At 42.1% G+C, this 20,205-nt stretch overlaps 1 protein-coding gene and 1 long non-coding RNA gene across 3 annotated transcripts; one reads left to right on the top strand and one right to left on the bottom strand.

The window, feature by feature from the left end:
* Positions 1-969: 969 nt before the first annotated feature.
* Positions 970-6,616, bottom strand: LOC111934781 (histamine H3 receptor-like). 2 transcript variants are annotated; one of them, XM_086847102.1, is made up of 4 exons: positions 6,430-6,616; positions 5,529-5,716; positions 5,295-5,461; positions 970-3,124 (listed from the first exon to the last, which is right to left on the bottom strand). In XM_086847102.1, the coding sequence occupies exons 1-4, from the start codon at positions 6,519-6,521 to the stop codon at positions 2,237-2,239; spliced, it is 1,335 nt and encodes a 444-aa protein (XP_086703228.1). In that variant the 5' UTR covers positions 6,522-6,616; the 3' UTR covers positions 970-2,236. The 2 variants fall into 2 exon arrangements, with proteins under 2 accessions (XP_086703228.1, XP_023790734.2); XM_023934966.2 differs by lacking the exon at positions 6,430-6,616 and having other exon boundaries at positions 5,529-5,821.
* A 9,757-nt stretch (positions 6,617-16,373) lies between these two features.
* On the top strand, positions 16,374-19,303 carry LOC111934651 (uncharacterized). The gene is made up of 4 exons (XR_002867348.2): positions 16,374-16,525; positions 18,202-18,272; positions 18,711-18,784; positions 19,210-19,303. It is a non-coding gene; the product is annotated as an uncharacterized LOC111934651 (long non-coding RNA).
* Positions 19,304-20,205: the final 902 nt, after the last annotated feature.

The following is a 20,205-nucleotide window of genomic DNA, read 5'->3' as shown; positions in this document are numbered from 1 at the left end:
CTGAACCTTCTGATAAAAGCGAAAGAACTTTTGTTTTGTAGGGACAGAAAAATCAAAGCCCAGTTACCCTGGCTGAGCTGGGTGGCTGCTGGCATTTCTAATGTAGGAGTTTGTGATACAAACCTAGTATTTCCCCACATGGGGCTGAGATGATGTGTGCTCACATTTCAGAATGCTTTTTTAACATACCTGGAGTGAGGAAGAATCCTACAGGATTCTGTGCCAGAGAGTTGAGTGGCAGTTGAATGACAGTGCTGTAGGAAACTGAGCAGTAGAGCATGGCCAGTGGCAGCTGCTGCAGAGCTGGTCCAGTCCATGGGTTAATACTAGTTGCTGGAAGTTTTGACCTGTCTGGTTTGCCTTTACTGAATGTGGTGTTCTAAAGATAACTAATGGAATTGCATTGAGTGACCATTGTTTTCTGAAAATGTGTCCTGGCTTGATTGGATAGTAAATGAGACTTCAGTGGGATTGTTCAGTAATTTAGTGCTCCCTGTTTTCTGAAAAAGGCAAATGCAATCCTAGGAAACAATTGCAGAGTTTACAACAATTAGATCATTAATGTACTGATGAATAAGTCTGGCTTTGAAGGGAGGAATGAATGGGGAGATAATTTAAAGGCTTTAGTTCCCTAGGTTGATAATCGATGCTAATTTTAAAATCTTCATGTTGCTCTGTATCTGTTGGAACTGTTCCTCATAGGAGAACTGTTAAGCTGTTTTGTTATAGCACATCCATAGCAGAATGTGGTGATGTTCATGTGGATATGTTGTTCATAGTGTAGGGATATGCCCTCCTAGTTTACAGTATTTGCTAGCCATGTTTGTTTAGTCCTCAGTGTCAGTCCTTGTAACTTAGGAAGTGTCTTTGAAATACCAGTTTTGCAGTTTCAACTGCAGTCACCCAAATGTTGTAGACTGGTGCTTTTTCACCCTCTCCCACTTGTGAAGGGCTACACAGTTAGGACTCTTCCACAGCTCTTAATTACTTTTATTGGAAGTTTACAAAGTAAATAATTTTACTGCCTGTAAACTTTAAGATCAATTGTATTACCATGCATTTTGACTGTGACAATGGACAATTAGAGCTGTTCAGTAACTATCACTTGTCAAAAAAGGAAAACATCTGTTAGGTTATGTAGTAAATACTGGTGATGGTGGAAAAAACTTCTATCATTAGTGATACTCAGTGTGACACCTTGTGGAACAAATGTACTCCAAACTCAGGATCAGTTGTGTGAGCTGCTCCTGTGGCACAGGCACAATGGCAGAGAGACTCTTGGGCAGTAGCAAGGCTGTAAATTGTAACATACTTTGAGTCATGCCAGTCATGATGCATAACCTGGGAAATATCTCAACACTTCACCTGATAAATTACTGGAAGGGAAGTTTACCTAAAGCTCTCTCATGGATCTTGTAGACTACTTACTCTGTCCTTAGCCCTGTAAGGAGTAGAATTTCGACCTCAGGAGATTTCTGCCTATGCAGGATCCTGGCCAGGCGCAGGAAGTCACTGCTGAGGGAGAGAACTCCTAGTGAAACTCTTCTAGTGTATAAGTTAACAATTCTTCTACCTTCTATTACAAAGCTCAAAATCCTTTAATACTTCTGTTCCTGGACTTTGTTCTACTAGATGTTCCACTCTCTTCTATTTCCATCATCTTTTCCATTCAAATAAGTGCTCCCCTAACTGCTACAGTTGCTCAGCTTCTCTGGTAACATCACTGTTGTGCTGCCTCCTGTCCCAAGCTTTTCCTGTATTTTTATTGTTGGCCATGTCTTGTCTGGCTTGCCACTAAGTGGAGGTGGGGAAAGCATCCTAGACTTAACAATTGAGACCCTTGATGTCTTGAAGTGGGTTTGGGGTAAGATATAACAGATCCAGGATTAATGCTTTATGAAATTACAGAAATATTTACAGTAACTAAAAGAGACAGAACCTGAACTCTAATTATTAGCCATGAAAGTTATTTTTTGTTCTCAGCACTTCAAAACCAATGCACCATTATCTGAAAATACACTGGTGGTGTAATTTCTCAAAGAGCTTTGAAAAATGACCTTTCTTTTAATGCTGTGATTTTCCCAGCTACATGGATGACTGTATTTCTACCTACTCATAAATATCTACATTTGTGCCTGCTAACCAGCATTCTATAAATATTTGCAGGTATTGCAATACTTGCTTTTTGGTGTTCCCACCAAATACAATATGTACTAATTTTCAGCCTTCCTACTTTTCACATCAGAATATCAGGATGAATTTTGGCCTTTCTTGGACAGAGGAGTTTTATGAAGGCTTTCCTAAAGCTCATGTGACACAGTGGGTAGAGAACAGGGTTAATGGCTGAGTTCACCCACAGAAGCCAGAATGAGATCTCATAGAGGGAATAGTGCACACAGTGCCCATGGCAGGCTGCCCTGATGATCATCAGGAGTGTGTATGGAGCCCAGCACAACCCAAACACACAGACAATGACTGCTAAAGACTTTGCTACTCTTTTATCCCGAGAAAGTCTAGATTTGTTTGCCATGATGTTGGCAACATCCACTTTGCTGCTGGGGTGGCAAAGACTTTCTGTTGCTTTGAAGAAACCATTCCTGGGAGGCCTGGTCTTTACATCCACCTGGAGGGGTGGAAGGTCACAACTGACATTCAGATTTGATGGCTGATTGCCAAGCTCAGCCGAGGCCTGAAGCCTTGGAGCTTTCCTTGGGGGAAGAAGGCTGCTTGCTCTCTTCTCATGATTGTCTCTGTTATCTGGCTTTACAAAAAACACAGCGTGTTCCCCTTTTTCCCCCTGGAAATTCATTTCACAGTCTTCTTGACCAGGTGAGAGATTTTCATTTCGGAGCAATGTGCGTTTCCTGATATTAAGGTAAATACTTAAGTTAAAGTACATAACTGTGATGAAAGGTGTAAAGAATTCAACAGTAGAGGCAATCATTAGGAAATACCAGTTGTAGAAGAATTCTGCATGACATTCTCCTTCAGGGAGGATGCTCTTTTGGGCAATGTGCTCCCAACAGAGAATGGCTGGCCCATAGAGGAGAAAAGCAGCAATCCATACAGTCAGCATCTTCAGTACTGCATTTCTGGTCATCCCTTGCTGAGCCCTGTAGCTGACCTGTGGGACAAAAGTCACACACATTACGTGTATCCCAAACAATTCCGTGGCTGCTTTGGAGCATGGCTCTCTCACTTGTGAGGGTGGTGAGAGACTGGTTTTGGGATGAGGTTAGACCAAGCTTAGTGGTATCACAGAAGAGCTGTTTCTGAAATATGCCTTCCAAGAAACCTTATCAAGGTGATTGGATAAGTTCTGAGAGTGTGTATCAGATCTTAAAAGCTCGAAAACCAAGTCCTTCAAAGCAAATAACCACTGCTCTTCCTAGACTTGGTTGTCACCAGTTGCTTCATATTTAATTGCATACCTGTTTCCAGAATGGTTAAAAATGTTTATTGAACCCTTTATTTGGAATTTTTTAATAATTTGAAATACATAAAAGGGTTTGAATTGACAGAACATCATGCCAGTTCTTTTCTTTCTACTTTGTAGAGTCTCTTTCTTTATCTGAAAATAACACAAAAAATTTACTATACAACATCTTTTGTTTGATATACTTAATTTCATTCTTTCATTGAATACTTGTAGACTTCCTGTTTGCAGTTAAGGTGTATAGATGGAGTGTTGTGGTCTGAAAAGTGCTTTACAGAAGAACAACTGATTTCCATTATTTAGAAAATAGAGAAGCTAAGGTGCAGAAATAATGAGTCAGTAAGCCATATCAGCAATGGAATTCATCAGAATCCTAGTCAAGATCATTTTCTCTGTTCTGATTCCCTGGAATGTTTGTCCCTGATGCACTGGACAAATACTCACGTAGTGGCTTGGAATTCACCCTTCACGTCTCCATGGAGCAGCCACACAGCATTTGGAATATGAAGTCCTCAGCCTTAAATTCTGTACAGGGTCCATATTTACTGCCCCCATCTGTGAGCCTTGATCTCCACAGCCAGTGCTGTTCTGGTAGAGGAGCCACAGAGCTGAGGAAACCTGAGTGTGTCTGAATTGGGTCTGATTTTGCAGTCCTTAACAAAGCTATGAATGATTTCAGGAGCAGTCTTGGAGGAAGTTACCATTTTCATTGAGGGAAAACAATTTGGAACTTCAGATATTCCTGTTCATATATTCTCATACTGCCCTAACCTGACAGTCATTTTCTGTACTCTTGCTTGGGGAGGGATTTTTATATGAGGGATTAATTTGAAGTCTTTTAAAGTGGATGATTATTTTCATTTATTATGACCAATATCCATTTCTGTTTCTGAAACCATCTAGTTTATATATTTATATTATGTGCATAGTCATGAGAGATTGGTTTATGAAAGAAAAATTCATGGCTAATTCAGAACCTAGAAAATAAAGGAATTCTGAGTGTTGACTGTTTTAAGAATTAATCTGTTCATTTCTCCCTCTTCAAAAAGAAGTTGGTAAAACTGCTGAATTGATTCTGCAGCTTCTCTTTGTATTGTTTATGATTTAAATGAGCAACAAACCTAAATGAACATTTTAAGAAAATGTGGGTGGAACATAAATAAGAAATGTGTGTAGAAGTGTGAAACCTATTAACAGGTGGAGTGTGTTATCTTGACACCACACAAAATACTTTGAGGCATTGTGGTCTGGGTGAAAATTAAGTGCAAAGTCTAATATTTCTTTTTTAATAAGTGGCGTGCTGCAAACATGACTTGAGCTATTTCTGTGGCCATTACATGGACATGGTATTTGCATCCTGTGCAAGATTTATTAATATAAGTTATATATAATATATATTTATTAATATAATTTGTAGTCTGCCACTTTTGACCCATACACAGCTGTGCCCATCAAACCCTGACAATTGCTAGCCTCTGCACGGAGTGCTCTGCCTGGTGCTGCAGCGGGGGCATGGCCCTGTCCTGGGGGAGCAGCTCGGTTCAGCTGCCTTGCACTTTTAAAGCTTATTCAAGATGCAGCTGGGGGGGGAAATAAGTACACCTTGTTCTCTCTGCGCCTGTTTCTAAAGCAGAGTACTTCTTCCACTGTAAAAATGAGAAGGAAATGCATTTTCTGGCAAAGCCGATCACTCCCAGAACTATTTCCAGGACTTGAAGGGAGCTGCCTCGATCTCCCCTGTCAGGTGTGCTGTCCGAGAGAGGCTGAAGGGCGCCGAAAGCCAGGTGCCCTAAGCCGACCCCCCTGCCTGGAAGGGCAAGCCCGGAGCCCCCGCTGGCACCCCCTGCCCAGCCCTTACCGCTCTGGTGACACAGAGGAACCTGTCGAAGCTGATCAGGACGATGTTGAAGACGGAGGCGGTGCACACCAGGTAGTCCACCACCAGCCACAGCTTACACAAGCCCCTGCCGAGCCTCCACTCGCCCGTCAGCACGTAGGGGATGTAGAGGGGGATGCAGAAGCCGCCTGCGGACAGAGTTCGGCGGTGACACGGGCAGAGCCAGCCCCCGCCCCGCGGCGCCCCGGTACTCACCCACCAGCAGGTCGGCCACCGCCAGGTTCAGGAAGAAGAAGTTTCCCTGCGTGCGAAGGCTCCGATCCACCACGAACGCCAGAACGACCAGGGCATTGCCCAGCACCGTGACCAGCACCAGCAGCCCCATGAGCGCGGCCAGCAGCGCGGCGGTGCCGGCGGGGAAGGGCCCGCCCGCCGCACAGGCACTGCCGGACAGGTTGAGGCACGGCCCGTCCCGGTCCATGGTACCGGGAGAGCCCGCGGCGCTGCCCGGGGCCGGAGCTCGGCTGCGGCACCGCCCCGCCCCGCTCAGCCCCTCCGGGCGGGGCGAGGGGCCGGGCGGTGCAGCCCAGCCCAGCCCAGCCCTGTCCTGCCCAGCCCAGCCCAGCCCTGTCCTGCCCAGCCCAGCCCAGCCCAGCCCAGCCCAGCCCAGCCCAGCCCAGCCCAGCCCAGCCCAGCCCTGTCCTGCCCAGCCCAGCCCAGCCCTGTCCTGCCCAGTCCAGCTCTGTCCTGTCCTGCCCAGCCCTGTCCTGTCCTGCCCTGTCCTGCCCTGTCCTGCCCAGCCCAGCCCAGCCCAGCCCTGTCCTGCCCAGTCCAGCCCTGTCCTGTCCTGCCCTGTCCTGCCCTGTCCTGCCCTGTACTGTCCTGTCCTGCCCAGCCCACTGCTGCGGACGGCGCCGGTTCGGCAAAACTTGCTGGAGTCCGGCGATCCCACAGGGGAGAGGGGACTGCAGCACCAAACTTCAGCCCGCGGCTGCAGCCGAGGCTCTGGGGCTGGGCAGGAGCGCCCTGTGCCCGCTGCTCGCCGCTGCCAGCCCGGTCTCTCCCGGTCTCTCCCGGTCTCTCCCGGTCTCTCCCGGCCCGTTCGCAGCCGCTGCCGGGGCAGGTTCGGCCGCCTGCCCTGTTCCCTACACCGCACCTCAGCTCGTCCCCGTGGCCTCGGGGCTCCCCCATGGTCTCTGCTCCCTGCCAGGCCGGGCGGGCCGCGCCCTGCGCCCTCAGGGGATCCATCCTCTGCCGAGCTCTGCCTCAGCCTTTCCCTGCGGGACCGCGCTAACAAGGGCTCACTGCCCTGCCTGGCTACTCCTTTCCACAAAATTTGCAGGAACGAGGTATTTCTAAGACATCTCTTTTCAAAACTGGCGGTGGCCTTGGACAGCGTTTAAAGTGCATTGTAGCAGTGATGTCAGGGAGCCGGTTTTACCACAGAAGGCAGCTCTGTTCCAAAAACCAGACCCAGGAGGAGTAGGGGGACACAGTGACCCCTGAAAGAGCTGCTCAGGCTGCTGTTTTGAAGGGTAATTCAGAAGAGGAAATGCAGCTTTACCTCTGTTCTCCTGATTTGACCCACTGGATCTTCATCTACCTTAAAATACGTGACCATTGAGGGACGGGCTTTGCCTCCCTTTCCATGAGAGTTCCGTGGGATTTGCTGCCTTAGGTAGGGCCCCATTATCACTAAAAGACAACAGAACTTGCTCAAAACCAATGCATAATCTTCCCTTAATGCAGCCAGTATTTCACATGTGGTAAACTCCTCTTGTATGAAAGATTTGCATAAATTTGAAAATAAATGCATAAATTTGAAATCAGTTTAAAAGCAATCACAGCAGCTTCCTAAAGAGAACTATTCCAATGGGCATCAGGTAAAGACAATAAGAGCAGCTGAATAACTTCTCTTTTATTGTCTGGGATGGAGCATGTGTTCTCAGGGTAACAGCAGACTGGCCTTTTCCTCAGGGGGAAAGATCAAGCCTTTGTCAATGCTAGAAGTACAAATTCCAGGCCAGTTAATCCCTGTAAATCAGGAGCTCCACTGAGGATAGTTTGCAATTTAAACTGCTTATGATACGGCCGGTCCAGAGACAGAAACAGCATCTGCATATCTAATATGTGTGAGGGAAATACTCTTTTTACATGTCCCCATATCAGTATCTCCCCAAAGTAAGTAAAGCCATGTAAAACACAAGTGGAAGGAACAATAGAGCTTGTTACCACAGTGATTATTATTATCCCCTGGTTTGGGGATACCCTTCTACCCTTTGAGCCCCATTGGCAGTTTTCCATTCACTTCAGTTTGGACAAGATCAAGCTTATGATATTTACTGCTCTCTGATTGTGTTGTGGTGTATAAAAGATAAAGAGTTGGCCAAGAGACTCAAAAGAGAAAAAATACATATCTCAAGCACCAGGAAAACATGGGAGAATTTATTCTTTCTTGAATAATTGCTATATTTTTAACTCCTCTATTGCAAAGTAATTTTACAGCAGCTCAATGAGTTTGCAGCGTTGTGTTCTTTATGTGAAGTGTCTTTTGTAATGTTTTACCTCCTGGCAGATTTTGAGACTCTCAGTAAGCCCCATAATTACCTTTACTGCCTTTTAATGCTCCTTTATTATTGCTGCTTTGGCAAGGGTTGATGTCTTAAAAAACTCTGTTCCTAAAAATATGAACTATCCATCCATAGCTCCTCATTTTGGAGACTTATTGTTGAAGACTGTGCTAATGTTGTCCAGAGACCTTGGAGACAGCAGATACAACTGTGCATTAACTGGGCAACACTCTCAGAACAGCAGGTCTTAAAACCCAGACTTCAAGCAATTTCTTTTGCCCTAAAAAAGGATTCATGTCCTGTGAGTAACTGTCTTTTTCTGAAAGCATATTTTGTTCTTTATCTTTCTCTAATCCTCAGAGCAAGAAGCATACATTATTATAGTATAGAGGAATGACAATAGCCCAGTAAAATGAAACATGTAGTGTTGTTTTCCAAGGCATATCAATACCAATGTGTTCTGAAATTTTAACTTCTTTTTTTCCCTGTGATCTCCTGGTAATTGTTTTCACTTCCAAAGACATCCTTCAGTAATTTCTGAGAGCTGTCTGAATCATGCCATTTCCCATGACTCGAGTATACGTGGGTGAATATATCCAGAGCAATGACAGAAAACCAGAATGACTTTCCCACACTGCAGACAGATATCACTTTTCCCAGAACAGGCCAAAATCAGCTTCCAAAAAGACTTGGGAAACCACATGGAGACGGGGTACACTTCAGCTGAAGAGCCTGTTGAGCCAGAGGGTGCTGAAGATCTCAGCTGGTATCTTTCTACAGTTAAGTAAGGTAATAAATATATTTACATTGAGTCTTTGCCTGAATGTGAACCTAAATCATTGTGCCTTTTTCAAATAGCACAGTGTACATAATGTTCTTCTTCTTGTTCTTTACAGAGATACTTTTAGTCCTAAGATTTCACATGCAGGGCAGTTTTCTCGGTGTGCCACAAGCTCTCTGGTACCAAACCCTTACTGAAGATAAAGGGAAATTGTTGCACCCTTCAAGAGTGGGATGCCATAGCTGGAACCTTCATTTATTTAAAAGAAACTAATGCATTAGTAGTTTTGCAAATCTTGACAAAATATTTACTTGATAATAGCCCCATTTTATATTTAAAGGTTGTTGTCAATGATCCTCTTGCTATGAGTGATTGGTATTTGGCCAGGAAAAGAGGAATGATTTTAAATACTCTCTAAAAAATTGCCTATAAGGCTTTATCAACTGGGAAATCAAATATTGCTGTTGGAGCTGATCCTAGTTAAATGCATGGGGAAAACTAGATTCTGCCATGAGCATTTCCTATTAGCCTTATACCCTTTGCCAGCCAGGGTTTTGCTTGCCTACTGATTCCCTTCATTTTTTTTAATGTTTTGTAGAAGTCTTCCTGCATATGATGCAGTTCACATTTTCTTCTTGTTCCCACACATGCAGAGAAAAGTCAACTGTTTGATCAGTGCCAGTGGAAGGGCATCTGCTTCAGAGTACACAGTGTTACCACCATTTACTGAGGAGGCATTTTCTTTTCTTCAGTAAGGAAGCACCCACCATCCCTTAGTCCTGTGAGGGATGGGGCTGTGGCATCTTTGGTGTAAGTGTCAGTAGCAGCAGCTGGTGTGGTTATCCCAGCCTGCTTTTTAGGCACTTGGAAGGGAATGGCTCTGGCAAAAGGAAAGCAAACTGTAACTTCTTGATGAGAGGCATCATTGCCTGCTCAGACATGAAGAAACTGTTTTCCATCCTCTTCTAGTGTGACTTGCTGCTCAGTGAAGCCCTGCTGTGCTCACATGTGACAAAGAGGCAGAACCAGGGAGGTGAGAGGGGCCAGGCTGGGGTGAGTGGGCTGCTCTGTCTGTGCAGTTCAGGGGAGGCCATGGTCATCATGTCCCACTCCATGGGAATTCATCCAAACATCCCGAGCCTGAGATCCCCCTGATGTCTGGCTTTATTGTTTTAATAACAATTTGTCAAGAAGAAAGACTTGTGAGTTTGATGAATACAGATGAGAGATTTGAAAAATTGTTTAACTAATGGACTTGGGTAATTAGGCTGCAATAAATAGAAAGTCATCCCATAGGCAATTGCCTTAAGGTTACACCAGAGTTTCATTAGCACTGAGAAGCATGGTAAAAAAATACAGGTATATAAGTAGTTTTATTTCCTTTTGCTCCTTCTGGATTCCTTCAGCATTTTCACCTGTTATTCCTGTTACCCTGTGTTACCAGCTCAGCAGTCTGGAATGTTTGGCATTGGTGTGCTTCACATCCTGGATACTTCATGCATCAGTATTTCACTTAGGCAACTTAATTTATATTGCCAGCATCAAAGGATATCACCACCATTTTGTCTTTCGGCTGAAAGTACATTAAAGAGGAGCAAATGTTCTCTGGTTACAGTCAATGAGGGCTGGAAAGACTTCCAAAAGAATCTCTTAACATTGTATTGGTGATGAAACTATTGCAAAAATCAGAGTACCCAGACTGTGGCTTATTTCACATTTTTAGTTCCTTCTTCCTTAATCCTTGAAAAAATTCCTTTTCCCCCTGGCTCATCACCTCTTTTATTTGCACTGATAATGTCCAGATACATAATCCTGCTAATCTGGCAATTCTAGCCAGAGTGATACTCAAGTTGTAGGCAAACCGTGTTTCTGGCGTTTGAATGTATTTTCACAGCACCTTCTTTGCCACCAGTAGATGGCATTCCCCAGGAACAAGCTGGAGGCATGGCTGATTTCTGTAGCTCCTGCTGTTCCAGCATTCCCCAGGAATAAGCTGGAGGCACATCTGCTCTCTCTATCTCCCCTGGCCCCAGCCAGGAAGGTATTTCCATTGCAAGCTGATAAAATGCACAGACTCACAATATTCTCCCCAGCATCTCTAAGCATGCATTTTATCTGTATCAGAAGTCACTGGGCATAGTGGATACTGAAAGTTCATGTAAATTCTGACCATAAATTTATCCACTGAGGGTAATTACACACAAATCTGCAATTTCATTCTCAAGAATTCTCTGTGCTGCAAATCCTTGGAGACTAGGAGGGTGTTCTGGGGAAGTTTCATTATATGATTGCTTTGTTTTCATGCTCTTTTCTCATCATACCTTTCTGTGGGAGACAGGATTTATGTCACTGGGCCTAATCTGGTTTGGATGTTCTTATATTAGCCCTTAGTTTTCAAAATCTCAGCCTTGATCATAACCAGAGCAAGATGATGAATTCTTGCATCAAAGGGAAACATAATTAGGGCTTTGCTGTTGAGAGCAGCCTGAATCTAGCAGGACAATGCAAAATTAAATAATGAACATCAATTCTGAAAACTCTCATTCATAAGGTACTAAACTGAGATACCTGGTATGTTGGAGGAAAGGATATCAGAAACATTTTATAAAATTCAAAAGAGAGTATCAGAATTAGCCATTTGTGTTGCAAGGCAGTGCACAGACCTGGCCTGATGTCAGACCATTCAAAGCTGAAAAGACAACATGTTTGAGTTACATGGGTGAAATTTGGTTATATTGCAACGTGTCTGAGGCTCATGTTTCCTTCTGTGATGTGGCAGAGGTAGAACCATTTAGCCCTCTCTTCATTCATGTGTTCAGGATGGAAGCTGAAAGACTGAAGAGAAAACTGAGCTTGAGTTCCCCAAATCTCTAGAGGTGCTGCAGTGACAGATATTGCAGGGAGAATGAGGGAAGAGGGAATTGCAGCCTGGTTATTTGGACACCTGCTTTGGTTTTTGATTAATAACCCCTGGCCTTCTTTTTATTTCCCAGGAGAATGCTCTAATTGTAGAATTCCAGAATATACACAACTCCTTGCAAAAGGAGATTTTGCCATCTAAAATTGAGAAAAGAAGTAATTAAAATCTGTTCCTTTGTGAGTTTCCTTTTGGCTAGTTTTTGTGGCTTCCCTCTCAGTGTGCTGAATATTTGTGGACCTTTTATTAAAGTGCCACACACATGAACCACCTCACTCTGGGTAGTGGTGGGAATATCACATGGGGAGGAGCATCTGAGAGGCATCAGAGAGCATAGGAGGTGTTAAAACATAAATGTAGTTGTACAGGTTTCTGGGTATTAGCAGTCTTTTCTTGAGGGGTTAAAATACAATTTTATGAAAGGGTTCTGTTTAACAGAGCTACAGAGCTGGTATCTATGGAAACTTAAAAAATACTCCGGAGAGAGAGTTGAGGAATGGCAGGATAATTAACATTAAATACCTCTTAACGACAAACATTCAAGTTGATGAGTCTCAAGGAGACTTGCAAACTTTGAAAGAAATGCTTGATCAGAAGGATACTCTTCCACTGCCAGAATAGCACAGAAATCTGTAATTTATCAGACCACAAAGGATTCTCTGAAGCCACGGGCTGGCTTCATAGGAGGATGTCATTTAGGGAGGAGATAAAGATTACGTCAGGTGAAGCCTGGAAAACTCAGCTCATGAAATGTGTAATATATGAAGGCTCAGCTCACAGTGTGCTGCGAACCAGAGACTGGCACAGGGTGACAATTAAAGAATGAGCTGTCAGATCATGAAGACTTCATTAACAGATGGTAACTGACAGCAGAATAATAGGGGACTTTAATGGGTAATAACATTTCTGCTAGGTACATCTGTAATGATAAAAATGCCCTTTTCTTGTTAATACCAGGACCTGGTAATTATTGTTAGGGGGATTGTCTTGCCCTCAGATTTGCACTCTATTTTATAGTCATTGAACCAGCCTTCAGTGCCAGTTTAGGGATGGGAATTCCATCCTCTTTTTTCTTCCTTCAGCTGTTAATATCAACATTTTGATTTAACATGTGATTTCATTTATACTTCCTTTTGTGCTCCAAGTGACCTCATCCTGTTTATGAAAAAAAATAATGTTTTCTCCCTAAGCCTTTCACAGAAGTTTTTACCTTTCAATCAAGAAATTAATGGATTTCAATGTGTGTGTATTATGTGTCTGACTCATAAAAAACAGCTTCTGACATTACTCTGCATTTTTGTAGCTTTCAAATCATCACCACAACAACCTGTGTATGCTGTCTATGAGAGTAAAAACCAGATTCCAGTGGAATATTTGCTTGGTCCTGACCATGAAATATTTAAGAGATGGTCAGAAGAAGAAAGTGATCTGGGAGTTATGGAAATCAATGAGACTCTTCTGCATTTTTTCCACACAGCTTCACATCCCAGTCTAAATTTTCAGTGAATGACATGTCTTTTCATTTGTTGCTCTGCAGGGTACTGGTGTAAATGACAAGATTCTGCTGTGTTTATAGAGTAGGTGCCTCCCAGGGTTAATCAAGACAACAGCATTTGTGGTCTGTGCTTCCTAAAGACTGCCCAGAGTGACCTTGGCTTTGAACATTGGAACCTGAATTGGAGCCTGAAGTTACTCACCCATCCATGTATCTGATGGGACACAGTGCACACTCATCAAATTAATTTTTCATCTTGCTTGTAAGAAGGATGATCAAAAATCTGCTGTATTAATATTTATTATATTTATTATTATAACTCATCATCCTTTGACAATGAGTTTAGTTTTATTATTTGTACAAAGAAAGTAATTGAAATGAAGTGGAAACACAGGTGCTGTGCTTCTAGCTGTGTGGTGAACTTGTCATCTCAGCATAGAGATTAATGAGCTTTCTTCCTCCAGATCAACCTTTGGATTTCCTCTGATGCAGCAATAGCTTTATTTATTCCACAGACAGGGTGAAGAATTTCTGTGAAAATTTCAAGGTGAAAAGGGTGTAACATTTCTCAGATGCTCAAAGGTGTTAGCCCCTACACTGGTCATGACTGATCCATGCTGGTTTTTCTGAGAGGTGACACTATGCTAAATGAGAAATGATATTGCAATTGCTAATGATAGATATTATTGGCATTTTTCTCTTCATCACCTGTGTAGGTTTTCAAGGGCACCTTACAGTTAGAATCAAGCTCTGATGCATCTGTTCAGGCTGTGACCACCCTTTTGAGTCCAGCCTTAATGGGAACATTAACCAATAAGAGGTTATTGGCTAAGGAGGATCTACTCCATAAAAAAACAAAACCAAAAACCAAAAAACTCCCATTGCCTTTCTGTGAAATACATCAACATCTGTAAAAGTTTCCTGTGTGTCTCTTCTGAACCTTTTGATTTTTTAGGTTCTGTTGGTTTTTTTCCTCCTAGGATTCCCTTCTTTAGTCATTAGTCATTTAGTGCAGAGGCTGTGGCTGCACAGGAGCTTTCCCTAGAAGTGGGGATGCACAATGGATGGGATTCTTGGCAATCAGCCAAGTCAGGTCAGTGGTGTGAAACCAACCAGAAGCTGTCATCGTAAAATGTTTTTCTACATAGTCATCTGTGACATGAAACGAAGAAAAATAAGGGTTGTTTTGTTCCCTATGGTCTTAGGGACTTTGCTTTAACTAACTCTCACAATTTGATATGCTCATAGCAGCTTCATTTTCTTATTCAAAATGTCATACAGGCTTTGCTCCTAAGCCAGTGTCAGAAGGGATGCTTCCTGAACATCTTGTGTTTTCCTCAGCTGCAGAGGCAGCAGAATAGCACATTCATTACCACATCCTGAGCAGTCTCCACTCCTGTTCAGTTTGCTAACAAGACTACCTAAAACCAGCAGAGCTGCTGCGTGTTTTAAATGAAGCAGCTGCCTTTTCCAGCTGCTGCTTCTCTGGGCTGTGTGTCTCCATCTGTTTTGGTTGCAACAAAACCTTCATGTTTTGAAGGATCTGCTTCTAACCCCAGACAACCTTATCAGACCTGGATCCCTCTTAAAAACCAACAAACTATGCAGAAGAAATAATTTGGGCAAGGATTCCTGTTTCTGAGCTAGTATTTGCACTTTTAAATTCTCAGTTATACTTGAAGTTCGTGGCTCTGCAGTAACTGTTAAGGGTGTTAAGCCTGCAACACGGGCCATGATGAGCAGCTGCCTTGGAGTGATGCCTGTAAAACTTTGATCTAAGTTACAAAAGCTTATATAGCTTGAGTTATAAGATATCTGTATAACCTGATACCTATATAACCTAAATCATGACTTTTTATATATCTTTATTACCTGATACCTATATAATCTGGTAAAAAGGTAAAATGTTTATTAACACTTGTATGCATGTATTTAATATCTTTGAATCCAAAAGTCTCTTAGTAAGGTAATGAAAAGAATTATTGCTGTCATAAAAAAAAGGAGTAGAAAAAAACTCTCTAAGACAAATCTCCAACCAGTGCTTCCTTGTAGGAGTGTCTGTGCTTAGACCAGAGAAACTGCATGACTTCAAGCCACACGAGCAAATCAGTGAATTGAACCTGAAGTGGATAAAATTAAAATAGCACACTGCAAAGCTACTGTAAGGCTGTCTGTCTGTAGGAGGGGTTTGTCTTTGGAGAACAGCCCCCACTTTTATGCTTTATCTTTGAGTTTTGTCCTGGCTCTGAAAGTTTCTGGAGGATTTTTTGGTTCCCGTGCAGTACAACAGCTCAATGTAAGTGCCATTGCAGTGTGATTCACACTGAAAATAACCAGCTTTGGTCCTGGCCTTTTATTAAGAGCTACTGGTTTTTATCATTCCCAAGTACTTTCAATTCTGGCAAGGAGTTGTGACAAGGTGTTTTTACCAGGCTAATTGAACAAGTGATGAGTACAGTAACTCCTTTCAATCTTTCCAGTGCAATATCTGGGACATTTCATTTTGATCTATTATATAATTTGAAAAGCCAGGCCGTGTGTTGGTTTTAGCAGAGTTCTATTAAGGACAGTGTTTGATAAGAAGATATCTACAGATCAGAAGGGACAAGGCACATACAGAGTAAATGTATGTAAATACAGGATATTCCATTTGGGACCAGGTTTGCTTGATACAGTTAGAGAAAACCACTTGCTGTTATCTTCCTATTATCTCAACAAAAACATTGTCTCTCCCAGCCCCTCTCAGCCTTATCTCCTCAGAGTGAGAGATCTGGCTCAGTACCAGTGTTAACTCCTGGACAGCAACACCTTTTTGTGATATGGGGAATTAGGACTGTGCCATTTCTTGGCAGCTTTTGAGAGGAGTCTGTCTGCTGCCTTGTCAAAAGCAGGGTCTCTCACTGGGCACATTTATTAGAAGCATATTGATGATATTCCTGTGAAGGCTTTTCAGGTCATCTGCCATATTTCAGTGCCTGCTCACTCCTCCAGACTTCAGCAGGAAAACAGGAGCTGGTGTGTCACACAGGGTGCTGTGCTAGGGATGACTGATGTACTGCTGCCACTGACAACATGGGAACCTCGGCATTTTTGTACTTGGAATGGAGTTAGTGAATGGAAGGAGTCTGGGAGGAAAGAGCCAGTGACAAGCACGTGCCAGGGGTGTGGTTACAAGTGCTGCTGAATGCTCGGTACCAAGAGAAGGATGTTAATAAAATATGTTTTTTCTGAAAACTGCTTTTTTTTTGAACAACAAAAAAAAGGTTTATCTAAAGAAAGAGCATAAAAACAACATTAAGAATTTATTTAATTTTATTTAATTTCATTTTATTTTTAGCTGGCCAAGGTCCAATTTCCACCTCAGTGGAATGTGTTCTACATTACAGACACTATTCCTGAGTGGAGATGTGTACAAAGGAAAGAAAAGGAATGGCTTCAAATACTTTAAGATTTATCATTTTTAAGTAAATAGAGGACTGGTTTTGAAGGGTAAGATTTGCATCTAATTAAAGGACTACCAGAGAAGAAATCGGTTTGGCTAAAACCAAAGGGTTTTTTTTTTCCAAAAGAAAAAGAATACTTTATTTTGCACTACTTAATAATTATTTTATGTGCTTATTTATTTGGGTGTAATTTAAAGATAGTATATATAGGTCAAAATGCATCTTTTCATTGTCATATTTGAATTAAAACTTTTCACTAAATAACCAAAATATGATTTTGGAAAAAAAAAAGAAGCTCCTTTTTTCATAAAATTAATTTAGCTTTTTTTAAGCTAAATGAACAAGATGTTAATTGACTGGATTGCAGTTGTTTGGAATCACTGGGTCACATATTCTATTGTTTTATAAACCACAGAGTTAGAATGTAGCCCAGTACCTGCTTTACTGAGCAGAAAACCTGTGTTTTGTCTAAAACACTTTTGTCCTGAAAAGCTTTCAACCTATTCAACATATTTTTAAAATTTTTAAAATAAAAAGTATGTTAAGAATTCTGTTAAAGCATTCCAGTGAGTATGTAATTATGCATTGAGCCATTACTGGAGCAGGTAGCAAGACCATTGTGATTATCCACAAATTGCTAAGCAGATTGCAAAAACCGAGTCAACACCGGAAAAGTAAATCCACAAATCCGGTGTACTCTGCATTCTTCCTTCTGGCTGCTGCCCAGGCTGAAGTGTCTTCACTGCTCTGGCTGGCACTGGAGGGAGCACAATGAGACAGCTCCAACTTCCCAAAGTGCCATCTGCTCCGACAGTCGTAAACCTGCTGACAAGGGCTTGTCAGAAATCACTTCAGGCTAATTCATCTCTTTTCTGACACACTTTAGTAGCTAATTTTTAAGACCTAAATCCGTCATTACTACACATTAGTTGTCAAGATAACAACACAGCTGTTCTCTGGAAAAAAAGAACCTAAAGTACTTGAACTATCACAAAATTATAGGAGAATTGCTTTTAAATGGCCATGTTCAAAATTTTAACTGAGATGAAAAGAAGTGGAGATCAAAACAACATATCCCATCTCCAACAGCTGCATTCTGTTGCATCATTAGTAAATTTAATTTTGTTTTGTTTACAGTGAATGAAGAGGTGCAGTGATCATGCAAAATCACTAGTGCAAGTGATTTTCATTCTCTTCAATCATGCCTTCTTCCTGACATAATTGTGCCTAACAACCTGTTGCTTTCTGCATCTGGTGTTATCATGATTTCATCTTTACATTTAATCACTGCATCTTAGCTATTCTTTCAAAGATGTGGTCAGCAGCTCTAGAGGGGTAGGAAGTTGAGGAGTCAGTAATGACAATGAAACCAGTGAAAATCTTAACAGTAGTAAGGCAAAAACCAGCATTCACTCTGTTCTCCAGTGCTAAATGCCTGATATATGACTCTCACAGCATTAGTCATAAAGCTGAAGCCTGTTTACAGTTTCTGGTTTTGCCCAGTCTCTATTTATTCCCATTAATTCTTAATTTCAATTTTAACGTCTGTTGGAAAAATCTGCCTGCCAATTGTTTATCTCCAAATGAAGAAAACATTTTGTTGTGGACTGTATTCCTATTGTACTCTGCAGTTAACACCTTGTATGAGCCTTGTTTTATGCCTCTGGTGCTCCTGAAAACTTTAAGGCATCTCAAAAAAGCTTCCTGTCTCTCTTTATGCAGAGAAATGGGTATCTGAAGAAGGGGCCTTCCCAGTCCCAAGGGGGACATGATCAATAGCTCTTCTGTTGTAGGTGAGTCTCAGTCAAGCACTCTGCATGAGCTTGAATTTCCATTATTATGTAGAGTCCTACTGTAAATCTGTCTAGATTGAAAGTTCCCTCAGGTGAGAGCATGGCTGAGGTGCAGATATGTCTCAATATATGTAAAATAATGAAAAGAAAAGGGAAAAAAAAAGGAGGAAAAATAACTCCACACCTATATTAGCTCAGTTCTCAGCTGCACTCTGTTCTCCTAAAGCATTCTCACAGTCACAGAATGGGAAGGGTTGGAAGGGACCAATGGAGGTCATTAATCCAATCTCCCTGCTCAAAGCAGGGTCTTCTAGAATGTTCCTTCATCTGCACTTCAGTGGATCTTGCAAACAGATCCATCCATCCCCTGCCACAAAAGTGGTTTGAAAATGCGTTACCGAAACATATGCAGTAAAAAATATTATCTGCATTTTACAGTGCAGAAATGGATGCCTAGAAAGACTCCAGTGATTGCCATGGCAACGAAGAAAATGTGTGCCAAAACAAGAGAGGTACACAGGAATGTTCTACTGCTTTATGTAGCGGTCTCTTTCTAAATTTTTTTTCTTTTGTGCATACTTGTTTCTTTCCCATTGCTGTCACATCTCTGCTGGCTCGGCTCAGCTGTTTATTCCCCACATTTAATAGACATTTGCTGACTTGCAAGCTTTATATTAACTAAAAATTTTTTCATTGCGTGTAATTAAATAATTTGATCTTTCAATTTGATTTGTAGTTTAAGGTTGCTTTGTACTGAGACATGGTTAAGAAGACACTATTTTAAGACATCTTAAAGCAGAAATAGTCTGTACTCTCAAATGAGGTATATATGTCCACAAAAGAGAATTAGTGCCAGCAGTAAATTAGAATGAAGAGGTTTTTTTTTTTTATTTTGGATAATAAGAATACTGGCTAAAGCACTACTATTTTTCTTCAGGTTTTTCACTCTGGATCAAAGTTTCATTTGGCTTGAACAGACGTCGCTCCAGTGAGATCAGTGGTGCAATGAAGGTGTGGTTGGGAGTGACCAAGTGAGTTGGTTATCCTACATATACTCCTGTAGATGGGTGGGTTTTTTCATAAACCCACATATGGAAGGCAGGGATATCCTGGTCCTGATGGCTGCATGTTCTTACCTGGAATAACTGGAGCCACCAGAGCTGCACCGTGGAGAACTGAGGCTGCTCTTGCCCAGTGGGGCGTGTTACCAGCAGGCTTGGAGCCACCACAGCCTCACTGATGCCTTTGTGGCACCTGCATTGGGGCTCTGTGATCTGACTGCTCTGATCTGATGTCTGGGACACCCAGATGAGATAAATCCCACATGTGGGGTCTGTTTTATCATTGTGTTTCTTCAGTTAAAATTACTGAAATACCAAAAGGCAATAAATTGTCTTATAGTAGTAAGAAACTAGTTCCTCTCTGCATTTCCTTAGGTTTATGGAGCTGAACTTGCATTAATTTCTGTAAAGCAATTAATTAAATTAATTAACCTTCTGTGATTTTCAAACTCTATTTGCTTTATCAAGTTTTGAAGTGGAGGCCTACTTCAGATTTCAAAAGACAGAGTTCTGCATATGAGCACCCCTCACTGTTTTAGTATTTCAAGGGAAACAGCAGGTGAAAAAAATCTATTTGGGACCTAAGATAAGGCTGGGGGTTTTAGAAACATCTTAGTGATTCATCTCATTCACTGGAGCAACAGCAGTGAGATTTAATTCAAAAGTGTGAGAGCTGAGAACAGCGTGTGAGGGCGGTCACTTTCTCTTCCTCCTCTCAATCTCAGGAGTGTCAATGTTCCAAATAAAACACTGCCACTCCTCTGAACTTCACACACACCTGCTCAGCCTTACACAAGAGAAAAAATCAGCTTGGGAAAAAGTGAGGTAAATGGAAAGTGTGCTGTGCCAAAGGGGACTGTGACTTGCCAGTT

The sequence above is a fragment of the Cyanistes caeruleus genome, chromosome 12, assembly GCF_971803275.1.
Source record: "Cyanistes caeruleus chromosome 12, bCyaCae1.hap1.1, whole genome shotgun sequence".
Taxonomy (NCBI): Eukaryota; Metazoa; Chordata; class Aves; order Passeriformes; family Paridae; genus Cyanistes; species Cyanistes caeruleus.
Note: the sequence above shows the minus strand (reverse complement) of the source record. Positions and strands in the feature narration are given on the sequence as shown.